General features: G+C 40.3%; 1 protein-coding gene and 1 non-coding gene across 2 annotated transcripts in view; both read right to left on the bottom strand.

The window, feature by feature from the left end:
• Positions 1-3500: 3500 nt before the first annotated feature.
• Positions 3501-18753, bottom strand: part of slc25a21 (solute carrier family 25 member 21) — a 489146-nt gene continuing 473893 nt past the window's right edge. Inside the window, exons 10-11 of the mRNA XM_039741079.1 lie at positions 10861-10913; positions 3501-7405 (exon numbers count right to left, since the gene is read on the bottom strand). Coding sequence (XP_039597013.1) covers positions 7344-7405; positions 10861-10913 — 115 coding nt within the window. The 3' untranslated portion in view covers positions 3501-7343. The remainder of the gene's footprint in view (positions 7406-10860; positions 10914-18753) is intronic.
• On the bottom strand, positions 14851-14909 carry LOC120519187. The gene has a single exon (XR_005631408.1). It is a non-coding gene; the product is annotated as a U7 small nuclear RNA (small nuclear RNA).

The following is an 18753-nucleotide window of genomic DNA, read 5'->3' as shown; positions in this document are numbered from 1 at the left end:
CCCTCAGGGCATCCTGGGATGTGGAGTCCGCTTTCTCAGCCCTGTTGGGTGCCATGGGTGCCGCCAGGGGGAGCTCATACTTTCCCTACAGTGCTTCAGAGTCATGAGGATGGAATCCCACAGTACTTCCGGGTTGCTTAAGGACTGATGATTTGCCATTTGACCCGGAAGAAGATCAAGAGGACTTCCAGGTCAAGGAATATATAAAGGACTGTAGGAGACCCAGCAGAGGAGCCAAAGTTGGGATGGGGGTAACGGACCTTGCTGGGAGGTGTAGTGGAGAAAAGAAATTTATTACTGTGTGTGGTATTGCCTGTTTATTGTGGCTGTGGTGCTTTAAAAAGCACACTAAAGAGGTGCGAAGGAAATAAAATATCTTTGGTGATTTTACCCTGTGTCCGGCGTACTGTCTGTTGGGGAAAAAAGAGGACGTTAGCGCCACCGACTGTCCACCCTTTTACACTATGAACAAGAAAAATGCCAAGTGTTTGACAGTCAGGAATGCTTAAAGATCAAGCGTGAACTGAATGTGGAGAAGTCTCTTAGACTCAAGTGATCTAATGATGGCCAGCGCAGGCATCCAAGTGAGGACTGGTAAGAAGTGAAAGTGGATAGCAGAGGATGCGGTTCAGGAAGAAGAAGGAAGCTGATTCACAGGAGGCTGGTTGGAGTGGTCACTTGAAGCCAAGCTGGGTTAAGATCCTTTCCAACTCCCCAATCAGATACCACCAGAGGGATGGAAGGGTGCTGCCTAGTTCAGGAGAGAGGAGATCCTGCAAGGCCTTGGGAATGAAGGGAGCTTGGACTACATGGGGAAAATGCAGTTGAGAGGAAAGCAACTTAGAGTTAGCTCTGGAAAGTTGAACCCCATTGCATTGGATTTTTCTTCCAGGAAGTATACAACATGCTTCCAAGCCCATCAAATGTGTACACCTGGGGCATAGCAGAGTCACCAGCATGCCCACTGTGTTCCAAGTGAGGAACCCTAGAACACGTCCTCACCAGCTGTATAGGGGCACTTGGAGAGGGAAGATAATTGATGGAGGCATGATCAGGTCCTGAAGTCCATTGTTGAAGGAATCAGCACAGGAGCTGAATGGGCAAAGAGGTGCCAACCATCCAAGAAGACCATCACTTTTGTTAGAGCTGAAATGCGGCCAAAATCTTGCCAAGAGATCATCATTCTGCAGGCATCTTGGCATCAGCAAGAGACTGGAAGTTATTCTTGGGCTTCAGTCAGGAGCTGAACTTCCCCAGCCATATTGCAGCCACCACCCTGCAACCAGTTATACTCCTTGTGTCTGAATCCATTAAGCAAGTCAAGCTACTGGAGCTAACAGTCCCATAGGAAGATTGCTTGGACAAAGCAAAGTCAAGATGGAGAGCTAGGTATTTCCTATTGAAATTTGGGTGCAGGGGATTTGCGGCCCATTCTCTGGTTGGAGCCTTTAGTATTAGAACAGTATATTAGAACAATCTAGACAAGAAAAGGCCATTCAGGCCAACAAAGCTCGCCAGTCCTATCCACTTATTTCCTCCAAGAAAACATCAAGTCGAGTTTTGAAAGTCCCTAACGGCCTTACTGTCTACCACACTACTTGGTAGCTTATTCCAAGTGTCTGTCGTTCTTTGTGTAAAGAAAAACTTCCTAATGTTTGTGTGAAATTTACCCCTTAACAAGTTTCCAACTGTGTCTCCGTGTTCTTGATGAACTCATTTTAAAATACAAGTCTCGATCCACTGTACTAATTCCCTTCAGAATTTTTAACACTTCAATCAGGTCACCTCTTAATCTTCTTTTGCTTAAACTGTAAAGGCTCAGCTCTTTTAATCTTTCCTCATAACTCATCCCCTGTAGCCCTAAATCAGCCTAGTCGCTCTTCTCTGGACCTTCTCTTGTGCCGCTTTGTCCTTTTTGTAGCCTGGAGACCAAAACTGCACACAGTACTCCAGATGAGGCCTCACCAGTGCATTATAAAGGCTCAGCAGAACCTCCTGTGACTTGTACTCCACAGATCAAGGCGCTATATAACCTGACATTGTTAGCCTTCTTAATGGCTTCTGAACACTGTTGGGAAGTTGATAGCGTAGAGTCCACTATGACTCCTAAATCCTTCTCATAAGGTGTACTCTCGATTTTCCGACCGCCCATTGTGTATTCAAACCTAATATTTTTACTTCCTATGTGTAATTCCTTACATTTACTGACATTAAATTTCATCTGCCACATGTCTGCCCAAGCCTGTATGCTATCCAAGTCCTTCTGTAATGATATAACGGATTCCAAATTATCTGCTAATCCACCTGTCTTGGTATCATCTGCAAATTTAACCAGCTTGTTACTTATATTCCTATCTAAATCATTTATATATATTAAAAATAGCAGCAGATCTAGCACTGCCCCCTGCTGGTCACCACTCTTAACATCAGCCAGTTCTGATGAGGTTCCTCACACCATCACCCTCTGCTTCCTGTGTCTGAGCCAATTCTGCACCCATCTAAAAACATCACCCTGAACTCCCACTTCTTTTAACTTGATGCCCATCCTCTCATGTGGCACCTTATCAAATGCTTTCTGAAAGTGCAGATAAATAATATCATAAGCTCCACTTTGATCGTATGCTTTCGTTGCAACCTCATAGAATTCCAACATGTTAGTAAAACACGACCTCCCTCATCTGAACCCATGCTGGCTGTTCAGAATAACTCCTGTCCTTGCCATGTGTTGCTCAATCTTATCCTTAATAATTCCTTCCATTAATTTTTCTGTGATATATGTTAAGCTTACTGGCCTATAGTTGCTTGGATCTGCCCTGTCACCCTTTTTATATAATGGGATGATATTTGCCATTTTCCAGTCCTTTGGAATCTCTCCAGTGCACAGTGACTAACTAAAAATATGTGTCAAGGGTTTATATCTGTACTCACTAGCCTCCTTAAGAACACGAGGATAAATATTATCTGGGCCTGGTGATTTGTTTGATTTCATCTTATTTAATCTGAGCAGTACTTCTCCCTCTACAATTTCCAAATCCCTCAGTACCTCCTTAGTAGTCGTGTTTACCTCTGGGAAGTTATCCACTTGCTCACTTGTAAACACCTCAGAAAAATGTAATGTAGTAGTTTAGACATCAAAGGAGAGAGGGAGAGGAAAGCCATTTGCAGCACCATCAAAGTGGCAGAGAGAGCCTCAAGATGGCTGTGGCTCAGGAGAGCTGAGCCATGGGGTCAGAGTAGATGGCCATGTGGACACATGCTGGGGTCTGATCATCCTAAGTGGAGGAGTATGTATGACGCTGAATGACCTGGAACACCCAATGATCCCAGGAACATCACTGATGCGGTATGTCAGCAGATGTACATTCAGAGCCAGCAAGGGATGTCAGGTGCTTGTAAAGTGAAAATCACTTCTGTGAGCAAAAAAACAAAAAAAAACAAAACAGTAGCATTGACAAAACACACCCATACTCAAAAGAAACTGATGTAAAATTTTAATTATTATAAAATACCCAAAAACAGTCAATGAACAGGACTTAATATAAAGGTGACAAAGGTTTTATTTTTCTTTAGTAATCCTGATATAAAATTATTATTGCTGAAGGAAATCCTCTCTTTATACAATAAGCATTGTATCTCAAAAATGTTTCAGATTTCCAATGGAAACTTTCACTTCCAAGATCTTGATCTTCGTTTTTAACCTGGACTCCTTATTTTTGAGGTAAAAGGGTAGACAACAAGTAACTTCAACATTCATTTATTTAATGGTTAGTAATCATTTAGCAAGGCTGATAACTGTTCTTTCTCAGTGCAACCCTACTCAGGAAAACTCAGTTTCTATATAAAAATCTGAATTTTCCAATTTGGAAAAAACATTATTTTGTATAGTTTACATATACGCCATTCAGGTTTAGCTTCTCACTTGAAAATGATGCTACCAAGACAGGCTCTTGGACCCATGACCCTAGACTGGACACAGCAAGTAGTAGTTTGTATATATCCATAGTTTGTATAAAATTATTCTGAGATGTCAGTTCCCCTTGAAAGCTGCACATTTGGACTGGAAACCAGAAATCTCTACACTGCAAAATTGAAATCTTCATTGTAGAAAATTTGTACTTTGTACTCTCTGGTGTACAGGAGGCAGTGAAGTTAACTATATACAATATATGTGTTTAATATGAGACACACCATTAGGGGCATCTTCAAAGTTCTAAAATGAAATGTCATTTGCCTCAAGGCCACGAGTCTGCACTGTCATTAACTCCTTCTCCCCTTTTGTTCCCAGAGCAGAAAACAATTGGCTGGAAGAACTATAGTGTCACTTCCTCTGACATCACAAAGGTCCCACCTCTTCCGGTCCAATCTGCTTATAAGAATATCAACGCCTGGATGTCAGCATTCAGTTAGGAACCCGCCACTGGGAGAGTTGGACTCTTACTCCAGTAGCTACCTTTGAAGAGAAGATGGACTGAAGTACTCCATATTATCATTTTCATAAGGATTTGTTATCATATTATTTAATAATTGCCCCAATAAAATGGGTTGCACCTCGTTGGTGCCCCAAATATTTATCTTGTTCAGTCTGATAATATTACAATATATGCATAGTGAAGAAGAACGGGGAGGTGAAAGCGCATATGAACAGCAGGGCAATCTACCTTCACAAAGACGGGTTACACAAGACATGAAATGAAACAGGAGAAATGAAATCAATGTATTTTCAAATATTATTATATATTATAGCTCCACAAGCAAACTGGGGAGGACAGCCAGTTTGACCCTCACTAATACATCTTTACGGTGAGGGGGAATGAGCAAGAGTTTGTGTTGCCAGCTGGGACTCCAGAATTATTTACTGCTGGATGCCCAGAAATAAGTATTGGCTATGATTTAAAAGACCATCCTCCCCCTTGGCAGGGCTGAGCTCGGAGTAAGGAGATGACCAGTGAAAAAAGCTCAACTAGTGAAAAAGAGGAAAGAAGGAAGGCCCAAGTAATGGGCAGGGTGGTTTTTGTAGAAGGTTTACAGGGAGAGGTGCATGTGTTGCCTACTCTGATGTTCCTTGTATTTAATGAGTGGAAAACCAAAAGGAAGGACCACCTTTGCGTCGTCATTAAGGGAAAACACTCAGCCCATGAATTCAAACTTGGAAGCGAGTTTCTTAGTGGTTCATGGATTGTTTGACCTTCTAAGAGTGTTTCTCATGGTAATTGATTTTTTGAATTTATTGCTTCTGTTTTGACCTTTGATTGTTTGGATTACATTTGAGATTCAATTTTTTTTGTTTGCCTTTTTAGTAAAACCCTTTCTTTCTAGCTTCATTTTTGCATTTGTCACTTTTGATTTTTGCTCCTCTCAATAAATATTTTAATTTCTAAAGTATGATTTGCTTATTATAATTATCATTTGCTTTGTTCCTAAGGCAGAGGGTGTTTATAGACTTCCATCTGCCTTGAAGGGCATTTTTCATATTTTGGATCATCAAAGTTCATTTTGAAATCTCCTTTTTGGCCTGTATAGGCTGAAGCCTGCCAGTAGAGTATTGGGGTCAGGCTGCCTTTGAGTGAGGCCTTTTCTGGGCAGGTTTTGGTTGGGCCCTGGCCTGTTTTATGCGTCTTTTAGAGGCAAAACCATTTTGTCATTTTGTGTGCTGCTCATTGTAACATACTGTATTGTAATGTGTCAACAAATCTGCACTGCTGTCATTATCAGATGGCTGGAGAGAGTATTGAAAAGGCTAGCTGGTAGTTGTGACAACTTGCAAAGTTTGACAGTTCAAATTTTGGAGGGAAACCAACAAGGGGACTACCTAACAACAGGTGAGTGGCATCAAACGAGCTGTTCTCTAGGGTAAAGAGGTAAGTGGACTGTAAGAAAAGGCCCTTCATTAAGTAGTGGAAAGAGCAGGAATCTCAGTGTGGTGGACCAAGGGTGTGCTCGGGGGCCAGATCATCCAGAGTCATTTGAAGGTTTATTGCTGGAAGCAGGGCACAAAGATATTTATGGTGTACTCTGATGCCAGAACTACAAGAACAGGAGGTTGAGACATGCGTGACCTGCTCTAGAGACCAGAAACACCACTGATTCTTGGAGTATAACACACCTTCTCCTAATGGAAAGTACTAACTTATTGCATATAGTTAGAAAATTGGTTACATTTCTATAGTTTTTTTTTTTTTTGGATTTGCAATAAATGTGATATTGGCTCAGATTCTAATCAATCTTTCAATGTTATGATCATCTTCTTTGAACTCACTTTGGCAGTTACAATATATACTGCACCTACATCCTACACAAACACTATGCATATCCCAGATCCTAGTTTCTTCACAAGTCTGCATTAAAGATGAGAGGTGACTGTGAGTAACTCCTAGACGAACAGTTTTCACTAAGACTAGCACACAATATTTCCTTGTGATGCATTCATCACATCACTATATGTTTATTATGTGCATTTCCTAGATAACAATGCAATTACTGTATTATTATTTAATTGACAGGCTATGGTTGCATGAACACCTAACAAGGGAACATTTACTCCCCCCATACCCATCCCCCCCCTCCCCCGTAATAACAACTACTGCCATTTTTGTTGTTGGACGACTGCTGATCTGATATAAAAACATAGCTCCTTATTTAATGCTAAACATATATTTCTTGGTGTATCATATATGACTTGAATGTATAAGCTTGTGGGACCTCTAATGAACGTTTGACAGGAAATGGTTGGATGAAGATCTTGTCAGGTCCCCTGTAAAATATGGACGGACTAAAACGTTTGTTGTGTAGCCCAACATGAGTAGAGGGGTGACAAAGCAGCCGTGCGTTACTTGGACGCAGGTTATACTCTTAAATGATGAAGGTGTTTGGATCTGATCTTGGTTATTTGTATACCTCCAAAACTGAAGCCATTATTATTGGAATCATTCTATTCAGACACCTTACATTCCATCGTTTGATACACATTCTTCTATTACAAGTTTTCAGGTGTTCTTCTTTAATTTAAAAACAATGGAGTAGTGTTTAGAAATCTCATGAGATTTCCAGAAGCTGCTACAACCTTTCTGGATTTGAAATGGTTCAGCCAAATGCAACTCATAGTTCAACATAAGGAGTCCCAAAAGTATTTCCAGCTGCGTTCCTGTGATGGCTTCACTGTCATCTTGTGAAAACGGGAAGGAATTACAGACATTTTTAGAAAGAAATTAAAAGCATAAAGTTAAAATGTAAACATCAATCTGGTCATATAAATATGAATCACTCATGTTCAGAGGGATGGGGACGTATCATGTCTTGCAATGATCCAGCTTCACTCCCGTCTTCAGAAGGTATATTGGGCTCCTTCACCAGTTCCTTTGCAGCCATCCATATGCATATTCATAAACTAGAAGCATCACAGCGCCCCCTAGGCACAAACAGATGAAAGTTATGCTAATGATCATTAAAAAAAAAAAGTGGGTTCAAATGCACATGCAATTATCATCATTCTCCTCATTGTGAACTCTGTACTGATTAGAAGGCAGAAACCCCCAGGGATCTCAGATTTTCCATACTGCCACCTATGGCTCTTTGAAAAAGCACATAAAAACACAAGGAGAAGAAGCTGTTTGAAGAATAAGCAGACACCAGCACTGAGAAGCTGTCTTTGTTAATTTCTCTCTAATTGTATGAACACAGCAGCTTTACATAAACTTTCTTCTGTTTCCAATTGACTTAGGGACCTTACTGTGAAGTCCGACCCACTCACATGATTCCTTAACATGCTGAGTTGACTGTGTCGTGTCATAGGTTCTTGTGGGCTTTCTCTTTGATTATTAATTTCAAAAAGTTATTAGGAGGCCGCACATTGCAAGTGCAGGCATCCTTTTGACAGCCTACTTTTTCTTTCCCATTTTTATGATTTACATTTTCAATAATAACTTCCAGACATTTATAGTTATACCATTTTGAAATCACAGTACCATACCATGTGAATTATAAATGAAGATTCTTGCATATGAGAACTCCCTGACAAGTATGCAGAGGTGTCCCGTACAACAAGGGTAGATGACTCCTTTACATGTCCCCTTGCCTTCAAAGTCCCTGAACCTTGCAGTTTGAGTTGCCTTTGCACACGCACTTCCTGTTCTCATTGCATCTCTGCTGTTGGTCATAAGCAAGATGATTACTATAAACGACTACTGACTCTTCTCTTTTCTGTTTGTCTTCCTGGTGCCACTGCTAAGCTGTACACCCTACCCATGGGAACGACACCTGAGATACTAGGAGCTCTGGAATCAACAGAAGAATGGATTCAGTCTTCTTCAGTGTTATCATTCTTTTGAAAGAGGTGTTGGTAAGACCACCATGGCCTGATGGTGGATCCCACTGTCCCAGTGCAGTGACGGGGACACTGTGCTATAAAATTTGATGCTGTCCTTTGGATGAGACATCAAACCAAGTTCCTGATTTTCTATGGTCATAAAAAGATTCCTGAGCATCTTTCAACAAAAGTAGGGTGTGCCGGCTTTGTCTCTCTGGCCCCTTAACCATCCCCTGTCCTGTACTGGCTATCTCTCACTACTTCACCACCTAATAGATAAAGTGAGGTGAGTGTATTGGCACAAGAATGGCTGCCTTCGCATCTTCCAGATGGAGGCTACTAATTAGTTGTGGTTGAAGTGGTTTCTCCACTGTCTACATTATGCACTTTGAGCAGGTTAGAAAAGTGCTATATAAAAGAAAATCATTATAATTAGTAGGTGAGGACAGGTCAGTTCTGTGAGCATGCCCTGGTACAGTGTGTTGCCACACCCACCACACGATGAAACAGCTCAGGATTTTATTTGGCAAAACCCCAGGCATACACGCAGTCCAGTACCACCCTACAGAAATTGCCCTTTTATTTATTTATTTACTATTGTTAGACTTCCCAAAACAATCTTATATAACACCAGAGAATGTTTCTTTTATATATATATATATATATATATATATATATATATATATATATATATATATATATATTATTTTATTAAAATCAAAAAACATCCCATACATGCAAATCAAGTTTAACAAAACGGATTTGAAACAAATTGACCCCCACCCATGAGAAAGAGAGCTAGGTCAGCAGAGTAGCACTTTAATAATGGTAAAAATATGTAAATCAATAAAAAAAAAAAAAAAAAAAACAGAATAGAAAAAGAGGGGAGAGAATCCTCTTCCTCAATTTAAATGTTTATTCTAAAATGTTATTTATCAGATCCTGATAGGTTTTGAAAGAGTTTTGTACAGATCCTCTAAGTGAGAATTTGATTTCTTCCAATTTTAGATAATATCAGTTACCCACTGACTTAAAAGAGGTGAGTTAGGATTCTTCCAGTTGAGCAAGATGAGTCTACGTGCCAACAGTGTAGTAAAGGCAATTACAGTTTGTTTGTCCTCCACTTTAACTCTTTTAGGACATATGTTGACTTTTGTCGACACAAAGGATTGAGGGCGGTAAAAGCTGTAAACGTCGATAAAACTCACTGTTACGTTATAGGTGGACCCTCTTTGCTGGGAGGACTATTAGACTTGTTGACTTGATATTGAATGCCTGTGTGTGCATGAATAGCGTAGTGTAAACAACGTCTAGACATCGGGCAAAAAACTCCATGCATATTATTTATTTTAATTTAACAGACTCTGACTTATCGAGCTCTGATTTTAATGAAAGCGATCTGGAGATGAAAAACGAAGGTCAGGTACCTGTATCAGCTGATCGGTCCCCAGCTGATCGTGCAGTTGACGTGCCTACAGCAACAATTCGCATGGGAGGTCTACACAAACACTGATTTTGATGCAAATGATCTGGAAAGTGAAAACGAAAGACAGGGCCCTAGATCAGCTGATCTGCACACAGCTGATTGGATCCCAGCTGATCGTAGAGCTGAAGACGCTTGTCTAGCTGACACGCCTACAGCAACTACACAGATATAGATTAGTGGGAGGCAAGCTGGCTACTGGACTTCCCCAAACAACACAGCATGCTAGTGGACACTACAGATTACCAGCCACTCGACTACTTCAGGCTTTTTTTTATCCCTTATCCTGGGCAAGTCACTTATTCTGACAGTATAAGCAGACTGTAGGAATACGGAAAAAATGATACTGTTCCTGAAAAGCACCTTGTGATTGGTTCACTGTGAAAGATGCTATTTAAAACCAATTGATCAACAGCCTGTTTGCCATTCCTTCTGTACTTGTTATGAGCCTAGTGGCTGATTCTAGTTTTCTAAGTATATTGTAATTTTATTTTCACTTTGAGGTTATGAATATTTTTATCATTACTCTGCTGCTGTTTACATTCCATGGTTTTCGATCGCTGCCACCGTAATTTAAGGTATTTTTTTAATGCCCATGGCCATACTGTTGCTGGCAATGCCACCTCATTGCTGGCAAAAGGTGGATGGCACTTACATGTGATGTAATTGGAAAGCAGTTATTTTAGATGGCAGTGTGCCTTATGGTAGTGTCCAAGTTTCTGGAATTAGTATGTTAAAAAAACGTTAGCGCATTAGTGCAGTAGTTAGTGTAAATCTATTTAGCAGGACTTTTTAAAAATTTGTTTTGATATTGATTTTTGGTTTACATTGGGCTTTGGCAGTTTGGTTGTTCCTTCTGGTTTTGGACTTTCAAGTTTTTCTGGTTAACATTTCTTTTCTGCTTCATCTCCTCACCTGGCACCCTGTTGCCTTTTCTCCTGCTATTTCTTCCACTTTAGCAAAACAGCACTAATACATTATGTTAAGACTTTGAAAATCGTGTTATACAATCACTTTGGATAAACCTTTCAAATAAAAAATAAATGAATCTTAAAATGGAAATAAATGTAATTACCTGGACCAAGTCTCATAACTTTGGGTACCAGTCCTTTGTACAAGGCAAGATACCTGCAAAACAAATAATTGTATTAAATGATATAGATATGGACTTGAATGTGCATTTCCATGTGCATTCATTTCTATCATTTAAAGAGATGTTGTTCAAGTTTACTGTCATGCCACAATTTAATGTCAGCACAGTGAGATTCAGTCTAGTGACAATAGTATAATACCAATAATAATACAACACAGTAGGGTGAGTCTAAACCTAAAAAGTTGTGGGTCCAAACAATTAACCCTTTTTTCAACATGATCTCCACAAGTAATAATTACTTTGTTATAAAATTCACAAAACTTTTCTATGCCACTCATATAAATTGCCTTGTCTTGTATGCGCAAAAGCTCTTCTGTAGTTGACTTGATGTCTTCATCATTCGCACAGCATTGTCCTGCAGTGGGGACATTCAGTTTGGGGAACAGGAGGCAGTCACATTGGACCACGTCTGGAGTATGTGTTGTATCTCAGGGAATCCAGCCTTTGGGGCCCATGCAGAGTGAGCTGAACGAGTGTTGTGATGAAGGAGAAGGGTGGTCAACAGCCAACATTCCCTTTAAGCTGTGCGGCTATGCACCTGGTAAAAAAATTGCCGTGCACCAAAAGGTGTGGCCGCTCAACTTTGACATGAGATTCCACACTTGTTTGAACAACACCGTGTCGCTCACCGGGAAAACCTCACCATGGATGACGCCTGCAAGCACGTTCAGTTAATGCAGGACATTAACACCATACTGTGAACAACAGTGTATACGACGTTTAGCAGGTCATCAGTGAAATAAACAGAATTCACAAAAATGGCAGCAGGTCTAGACAACGATTCAGTTTCATTTTGGCCACTAAGTGAAGTGCAATGGCTTTCTAGGCATTTTACACTAAGAGCTTTCATCAGAAATATTCCTGTTTCGATCGATTACTGTAAGAAGCAGGTCGAACAATGTAACGATCCAATCAGCAAATACTGCATTAGGCGGATGGCCAACCCACAGATTCGAGCTGCACTAATAATATTCGACAACATGGTTGGTGAATTAGCTGAATTGAGCAGATTATTACAGCAAAGCACTATTTGAAGCATTTCAGTTTGTGAAGATGAAAATGTTAAAGTTACGCGATCAGTACTGGAGTGAGGAAGCAAAAGCCTTTATGAATGGTGATAAGGAAGTCAATGTGACACCTATTGCCCGGTTCGTTTGACGTATCTGTTTGCACATGTGGAGGCTCGCTTTCTAGAAAATTAATTGATAGACTGGAGGTTGTTCGAAGGCACAGTTATTTCCAACTGAGCTGACTTTGATAATGGAGACACAGAGATCACGAAGCTGGCAGAAAGGTTACCATCATTTCCTTCCCCAGTCAACTGAGCTGAATGAGCTGTCAAACACAGTGATGATGCAGTATCGCAATTTTCGATTTGTTGTGTCTGAAAAACTCAAAATCGGTCTGCTTAGAACATTTGCAGCTATAGTTCAATAAGTAGTCAAAGAAGAAGAATTTGCGATGCTGGCTTGCAACGTTTCAAGCGTTGAGTGCCGATTGAGAATGCGGTTTCAGTCTCATGAATGCCATCAAGACAAAATCTCATAACCGCCTTGAGGCAGAACATTTGGACATGCTGATGCGCATAAAGTCGTATCAAAACTCTGGACGAACATTCAGTTTGGATCATGTTTTTCAGCATTGGTGTGCGCACAGGGATAGGCATCAAATACTGTAACGGTATAAGTAACTTGTCCATATTTGAAATTTTGGTGTCAATTAATCTAGCCTCATATAGCAGTGTGTGTGTGTTTGTGTGAAAAACGTTACACTTTTGTGTTTTTCTGGCTGTTAAAAATGACAATTTAAAAATGACATAAATGGAAAGCACAGCACCGTGTATACATAATCTTAACTCGCACAGCTCCCTTGTGTTACCGCTCAGGCACATAGGTGATCCGCGCACGTGGGATCGTTGTCAAGAGCTTTTCTCTGACTTCTGTGATGCCAATGTTAGCCCTCAATGCACTCTTGACTTTGCCTATACATAAACCCTGCTCACCAATGGCCTATTATTTTTTTTTAAATTAGCATCTCTGCTAGAAACAGGAACCTCCAAAATATTCAACTTAAGTTTGTGCAGAGGATATAATAATAGTAATTAACTCCATGTGAACTATATGTTTTGGTCTTAGCCCCAGATACTCTATGTCATCTATAAGTAAATCAGTCTCCATGTGTTTTTTTGGGAATGGTCTATCATAGCTATTTTTTGGTCTAAATTTGCCAATTTCTATTTTTCTCTTACTTTTTCTTCTGTTTGATGTTTCTTCTCTCCCTTGTACCCAACTTCAATAGAGACTATTCTCCCTCTGTTATTTTACTGAAAAATCCATATTAATAACTTGTTACAAATTCACAGTCTGCCTATCAGCTTTGATAGCCTCTTTTTTTTGTATTTAGCCTTATTGGGCATTATCAGTGTCGAATGGTGAATCTGTGATTAAAATGAGTAAGTGGAAGCTCTGGGCTAAATAACGTTTAATCAAACTGGGTTTTGGGTGGAACCACTGATCAAAGAAGTGCTCTTGGGGAATTGAGGACCAGTTGACATGGCTACGACTCAAACTTGACAGTTACAGCATATCAAGCTACAGTACATTCAATGGAAGTATTAGTAGAAAGGGATGGGAAGAGTGGGGTGGGCACCAGGGCCTCATTTATTTTATTGTACAATTTAATGGTGCTCATTTTTCTACCAGAACTTTGTATTTGGTAGATTTAATTCCTTGAATAAACAACTGATCGGCAAAACAATAAAGAATTTTCCCTGCCTCAAGCACCAAAACAAATCCATGGCGTGACCAGAATGTATGCAAATCCCCTTAAATGAAAGTCTGCAATGTGCACTTTAATCACATCTGAATTGATTGATTTGTCATTTTAAACTGTGGTACAAAAGGGTACAGGAAGGATAGATAGATAGATAGATAGATAGATAGATAGATAGATAGATAGATAGATAGATAGATAGATAGATGAGAAAGGCGCTATATAATAGATAGCCAGACAGACAGACAGATAGATAGATAGATAGATAGATAGATAGATAGATAGATAGATAGATAGATAGATAGATAGATAGATTAGGCGCTTTTCCACTGCATAGTACGGCACAGCACGGTTCAGTACAGCTCACCTTGGTTCGGCTCAGTTCGGCTCGGTTTGCGTTTCAACTGCAGTTAAGTACCGCTTTAGAGTGGGCGGGATTATTCCCGTGTCGTTATAGTTGCGCCGCCTCTACTGCCGTGACAACGTGGAACTTTTACAACACGCAGACAACGACAACACTTTAGCTCGACGACGCGCAAGGGTAAGCATCTAAAAAAAGCACATCACTAGCTAACTTTTATCACTGTTGCAAAGCATAAAATGAATTTAACTGCCAGTGTAACATTAAAATGCTGATTCTGTATATTACAGATCTTCCACATTTTGCAAAAAAGTCGCTGCAACAGACCATCTGTTTGGACATTTAACCGTGCTTCAGAGTGGTGGGATGTGATTGTTCCCGGTTTTACAAACACTCAGTGGCTGGAGAACTTTCGAATGTCTGAAGAAACATTCATCCACTTATTCAACAAACTGCATCCAGCGATAGAGAGACGGGACACAAACTTCCGCGTGTGTGTACTTAAAAGAAAAGAATAGCCAGTGAGGCAGTAATGACGATTTTCTCCGGCCAATCAGTGACCAGCAGAGTTTACACGTCACGTTTGGTACGGTTCGGCGCTTGGAACCTCGGCTGAGGTGGTACTAAAAAAAGGACCAGGTACCAGGTACTGTTCCCAGTGGAAAACCCCCAAAAAGTGAGCTGAACTGAACCGTGTCGTGCCGTACTATGCAGTGGAAAAGCGCCGATAGATAGATAGATAGATACTTTATTAATCCCAATGGGAAATTCACAAAAAAATAGGCTTTCTCTTGATGAGAAAACCTGCTGGACAAATACTTAAAGAGTATGTAATTTATTGAGTTCCTGCTTTTTCATACACTTTTGTTAATTCTTTGATTCTTTATATGTTGTCACGCACGTGCGCATGGGAGGCAGCCAAAGGGCTTGAGTAAGGGCAATTCTCGAATCAGACCAGGATGTGGCAGAGTGCACTGACTCTTCTTCTCCCTTGCCTGCAGACCATTCATGGGAGATCCCACCTGGTCCTCTTGATGTCACTTCCGGGTCCGAGCCTATGGAAGAAGACCTTGCCGGCTCTGGCCCCTATGATGTCACGTCTGGGCTCGAGCCTATAGTTGAAGACACTTATGAGCTGGATCCCTTTGACCTCACTTCCTGTCTTCCCCTTTAAAAGCCTTCACCTTTTCCCTATTCCCTCAGTTCTGTTTTAAACTCAGTTTTGTGCACATCAGTACTGTTTATACTTTTGCAACTTCACAGCCAGGATACCAAATATACAGATGGCCGCCCCAAACCTTGTTATGACTCAGAGTGGAGTTTGTGACAATGCCTATATTAAGTGTTGCCTAAATCTTGGATCCTTTTAAAGAGACATCCTGCCACATGAGAATTCTGCAGCCCATCTCTTGACTGTGGCACATGAAGGGGACGGTTTCTGGTACGCTCTGATGACGCCAGAATGAACCTGCAATGTTGTATTGTTCTCCTGTGTTATAAATTTCACCACAGCACAATACCTGGCTTTGCAGCTTTTGACATCCAGGCTGACTTTATTCTGAAACAAGAAACACGGACTATAAATCACAAATGACGGAACTTGTAATTCACATATTTTAGCACTTTGCCCACTTACAAAACTCATCATTATAGAACACTTTCAGGCTGAGAACTGAAAAATTTTTGATTACCCCTCAAATATAAGAAGCTCTCAGTAGGTCCGCTCATGCGTCTTATGGTACGATTGACTGTTGAGTAGCCATAACCTGAGGATAAAAAGTGTCTGTGAATGAAGTGGTGCGTTGGATGAACGTGGTGTGCGGTCAGAGGATGCATATTTCAGTTAAGCACGAGCGCACATATTCCTTATTCCCCAGCGACAGGCCATACAGGAAACCAGACAAAGTGTTGACTTCAGCATTGCCTCTTTATAATTACCCTGGATTTTTTTTTTTTGTTTTGATTTTATTTTTATTACCATTTCTTCACAACATGTAATGAAGAAAGCCTGCCTTTTAGTAATTAGCAAGACATTTTGCAATTTTTAGGTGGAGGGATTATTTTTTATTATGATTTCACACTTAAACAGCCTCTGCTCTAACCCACAGTCCATATGCATTTACAAATTTAACTCCCCTTGTTTCAATCTACTGGTTTCCATATTTTATTAAAGTATTCTTAATTCAAATTTTGGTCTGGAGGTCTTTTAAGAGTCAAAAGTTAACTAAAAGTGTAATGAATTCAAGACCCTGAGCTTGCAGGCATTGTAGAAGTGATAAATGCTGTTACAGCAGGGCTCTCATACACAGTTGAATATTAAAATGGCAAAAATGACACAACGAAAAATGATAAGTTGGGACGCTTTACCAGATTCCACTATGGTAAAACATAATAAATATTTTACAGACGTCAGAGAAGTCAACAAATCAAGTACAGACTGAGTGGAAGTAGCTGTGCAAAATCGTAAACAGCTCAGCACACAAGTGGACCACTTGGGATGTAATTTCCAACAAATTACTTCCTGACTTAAAACCTGATCTGTCTCCTTTTGCAAACTGGGAAATAGGAGACCAGTTGTGACCAAGTTTGACCCTCCACTACAAAAAAAAACAAAAACCAACTTGACTAGGCCAGGAAAGTCAGTTACACTGGAAAGTAGGAGAAGGTTGTCTGCGAGCTGACTTTAGGGAAAACTGGAAGAGAAAATGGTAGTAGATAGACCACTTGCTCAGCTGTATGGAGCAGACAGGAAAGAAATTGACCTTCCAGTTACTTAAAGCAATTAGCTATAGCAGCTACAGAGGTGACTGAAGAGCTAAAACCTCTTAGTAATCCATCAGCCATTTTTGAAATATTAAGCCACAGGAGGGCAAAAGGAAAAGATGATTCAGAGACAAACGGAAAGTGGATCTGAGTCAGCTGTGTGACAGTAACAAGCAAGAATATGTATGCATGGTGTGTTCAGGGGCTACGTTAAATGATACAAAAGTTTGAGCATTTCCCAGTTTTTTTAATTACTTCATCCAAAAATTATTTACAACATTTTTGCTCATTAAGTATTATTGTAACAAGGAGGCATATCCAAAAATAACAGAAGATAAGTACATGTGCTAGTAGACTACACTAAATATACACCTTTTAGAACTACCAAACATTGCCATGTTGTTAAAAATGTAGCTTGAATAGGCTTGTGGTGGCTCAGTAGCTTTCACACACAGTAGACTCATATTCAAGTGATCTAAAAATGTATGTTAGTAGTGGAGGGTATGTGACTAAAAATCAGTGTCAGTATTACCCTAGGAAATGAGAAAAGCAACTGAGCGTAATTCTCCATCTAGCTATTGATATTAATTCTTCTTCTTTTGGCTACTCCCATTAGGGCTTGCCACAGCGAATCATCTTCTTCCATATCTTTCTATCCTCTGCATCTTGTTCTGTGACACCCATCACCTCCATGTCCTCTCTCACCACATCCATAAGCCTCCTCTTAGGCCTTCCTCTTTTCCTTTGCCTGGCTGCTCCATCCTTAGCATCCTCCTCCCAATATACCCAGCATCTCTCCTCTGCACATGTCCAAACCAACGCAATCTCGCCTCTCTGACTTTGTCTCCCAACCGTCCAACTTGAGCAGACCCTCTAATGTACTCATTTCTAATCCTATCTATCCTCGTCACACACCCAATGCAAATCTTAGCACCTTTAACTATGCCACCTCCAGCTCTGTCTTCTGCCTTCTGGTCAGTGCCACCATCTCCAACCCATATAACATACCTGGTCTCACTACCATCCTGTAGACCTTCCCTTTCACTCTTACTGATACTCATCTGTCACAAATCACTCCTGACACTCTTCTCCATCCATTCCACCCTCCCTGCACTCTACTTTTCACCTCTCTTTCCACAATCCCCATTACTCTGTACTGTTGATCCCAAGTATTTAAACTCATCCACCTTCGCCAACTCTACTCCCTCCATCCTCACCATTCCACTATACTCTGAAAGCAATTCCTCTGACCTCATGGTTTGTGTTTTGTTCTATCTATCTATCTATCAGTTATATAGTGCCTTTCACATCTATCTATCTATCTATCTATCTATCTATCTATCTATCTATCTATCTATCTATCTATCTATCTGTCTGTCTGTCTGGCTATCTATTATATAGCGCCTTTCTCATCTATCTATCTATCTATCTATCTATCTATCTATCTATCTATCTATCTATCTATCTACAGTGGGTACGGAAAGTATTCAGACCCCCTTCAATTTTTCACTCTTTGTTATATTGCAGCCATTTGCTAAAATCATTTAAATTAATTTTTTTCCTCATTAATGTACACACAGCACCCCATATTGACAGAGAAAAAAAAAATTTTGAAATTGTTGCAGATTTATTAAAAAAGAAAAACTGAAATCTCACATGGTCCTAAGTATTCAGACCCTTTGCTCAGTATTTAGTAGAAGCACCCTTTTGAGCTAATACAGCCATGAGTCTTCTTGGGAAAGATGCAACAAGTTTTTCACACCTGGATTTGGGGATCCTCTGCCATTCCTCCTTGCAGATCCTCTCCAGTTCTGTCAGGTTGGATGGTAAACGTTGGTGGACAGCCATTTTTAGGTCTCTCCAGAGATGCTCAATAGGGTTTAAGTCAGGGCTCTGGCTGAGCCATTCAAGAAGAGTCA

The sequence above is a fragment of the Polypterus senegalus genome, chromosome 18 (genome assembly GCF_016835505.1).
Source record: "Polypterus senegalus isolate Bchr_013 chromosome 18, ASM1683550v1, whole genome shotgun sequence".
Classification (NCBI taxonomy): domain Eukaryota; kingdom Metazoa; phylum Chordata; class Cladistia; order Polypteriformes; family Polypteridae; genus Polypterus; species Polypterus senegalus.
Note: the sequence above shows the minus strand (reverse complement) of the source record. Positions and strands in the feature narration are given on the sequence as shown.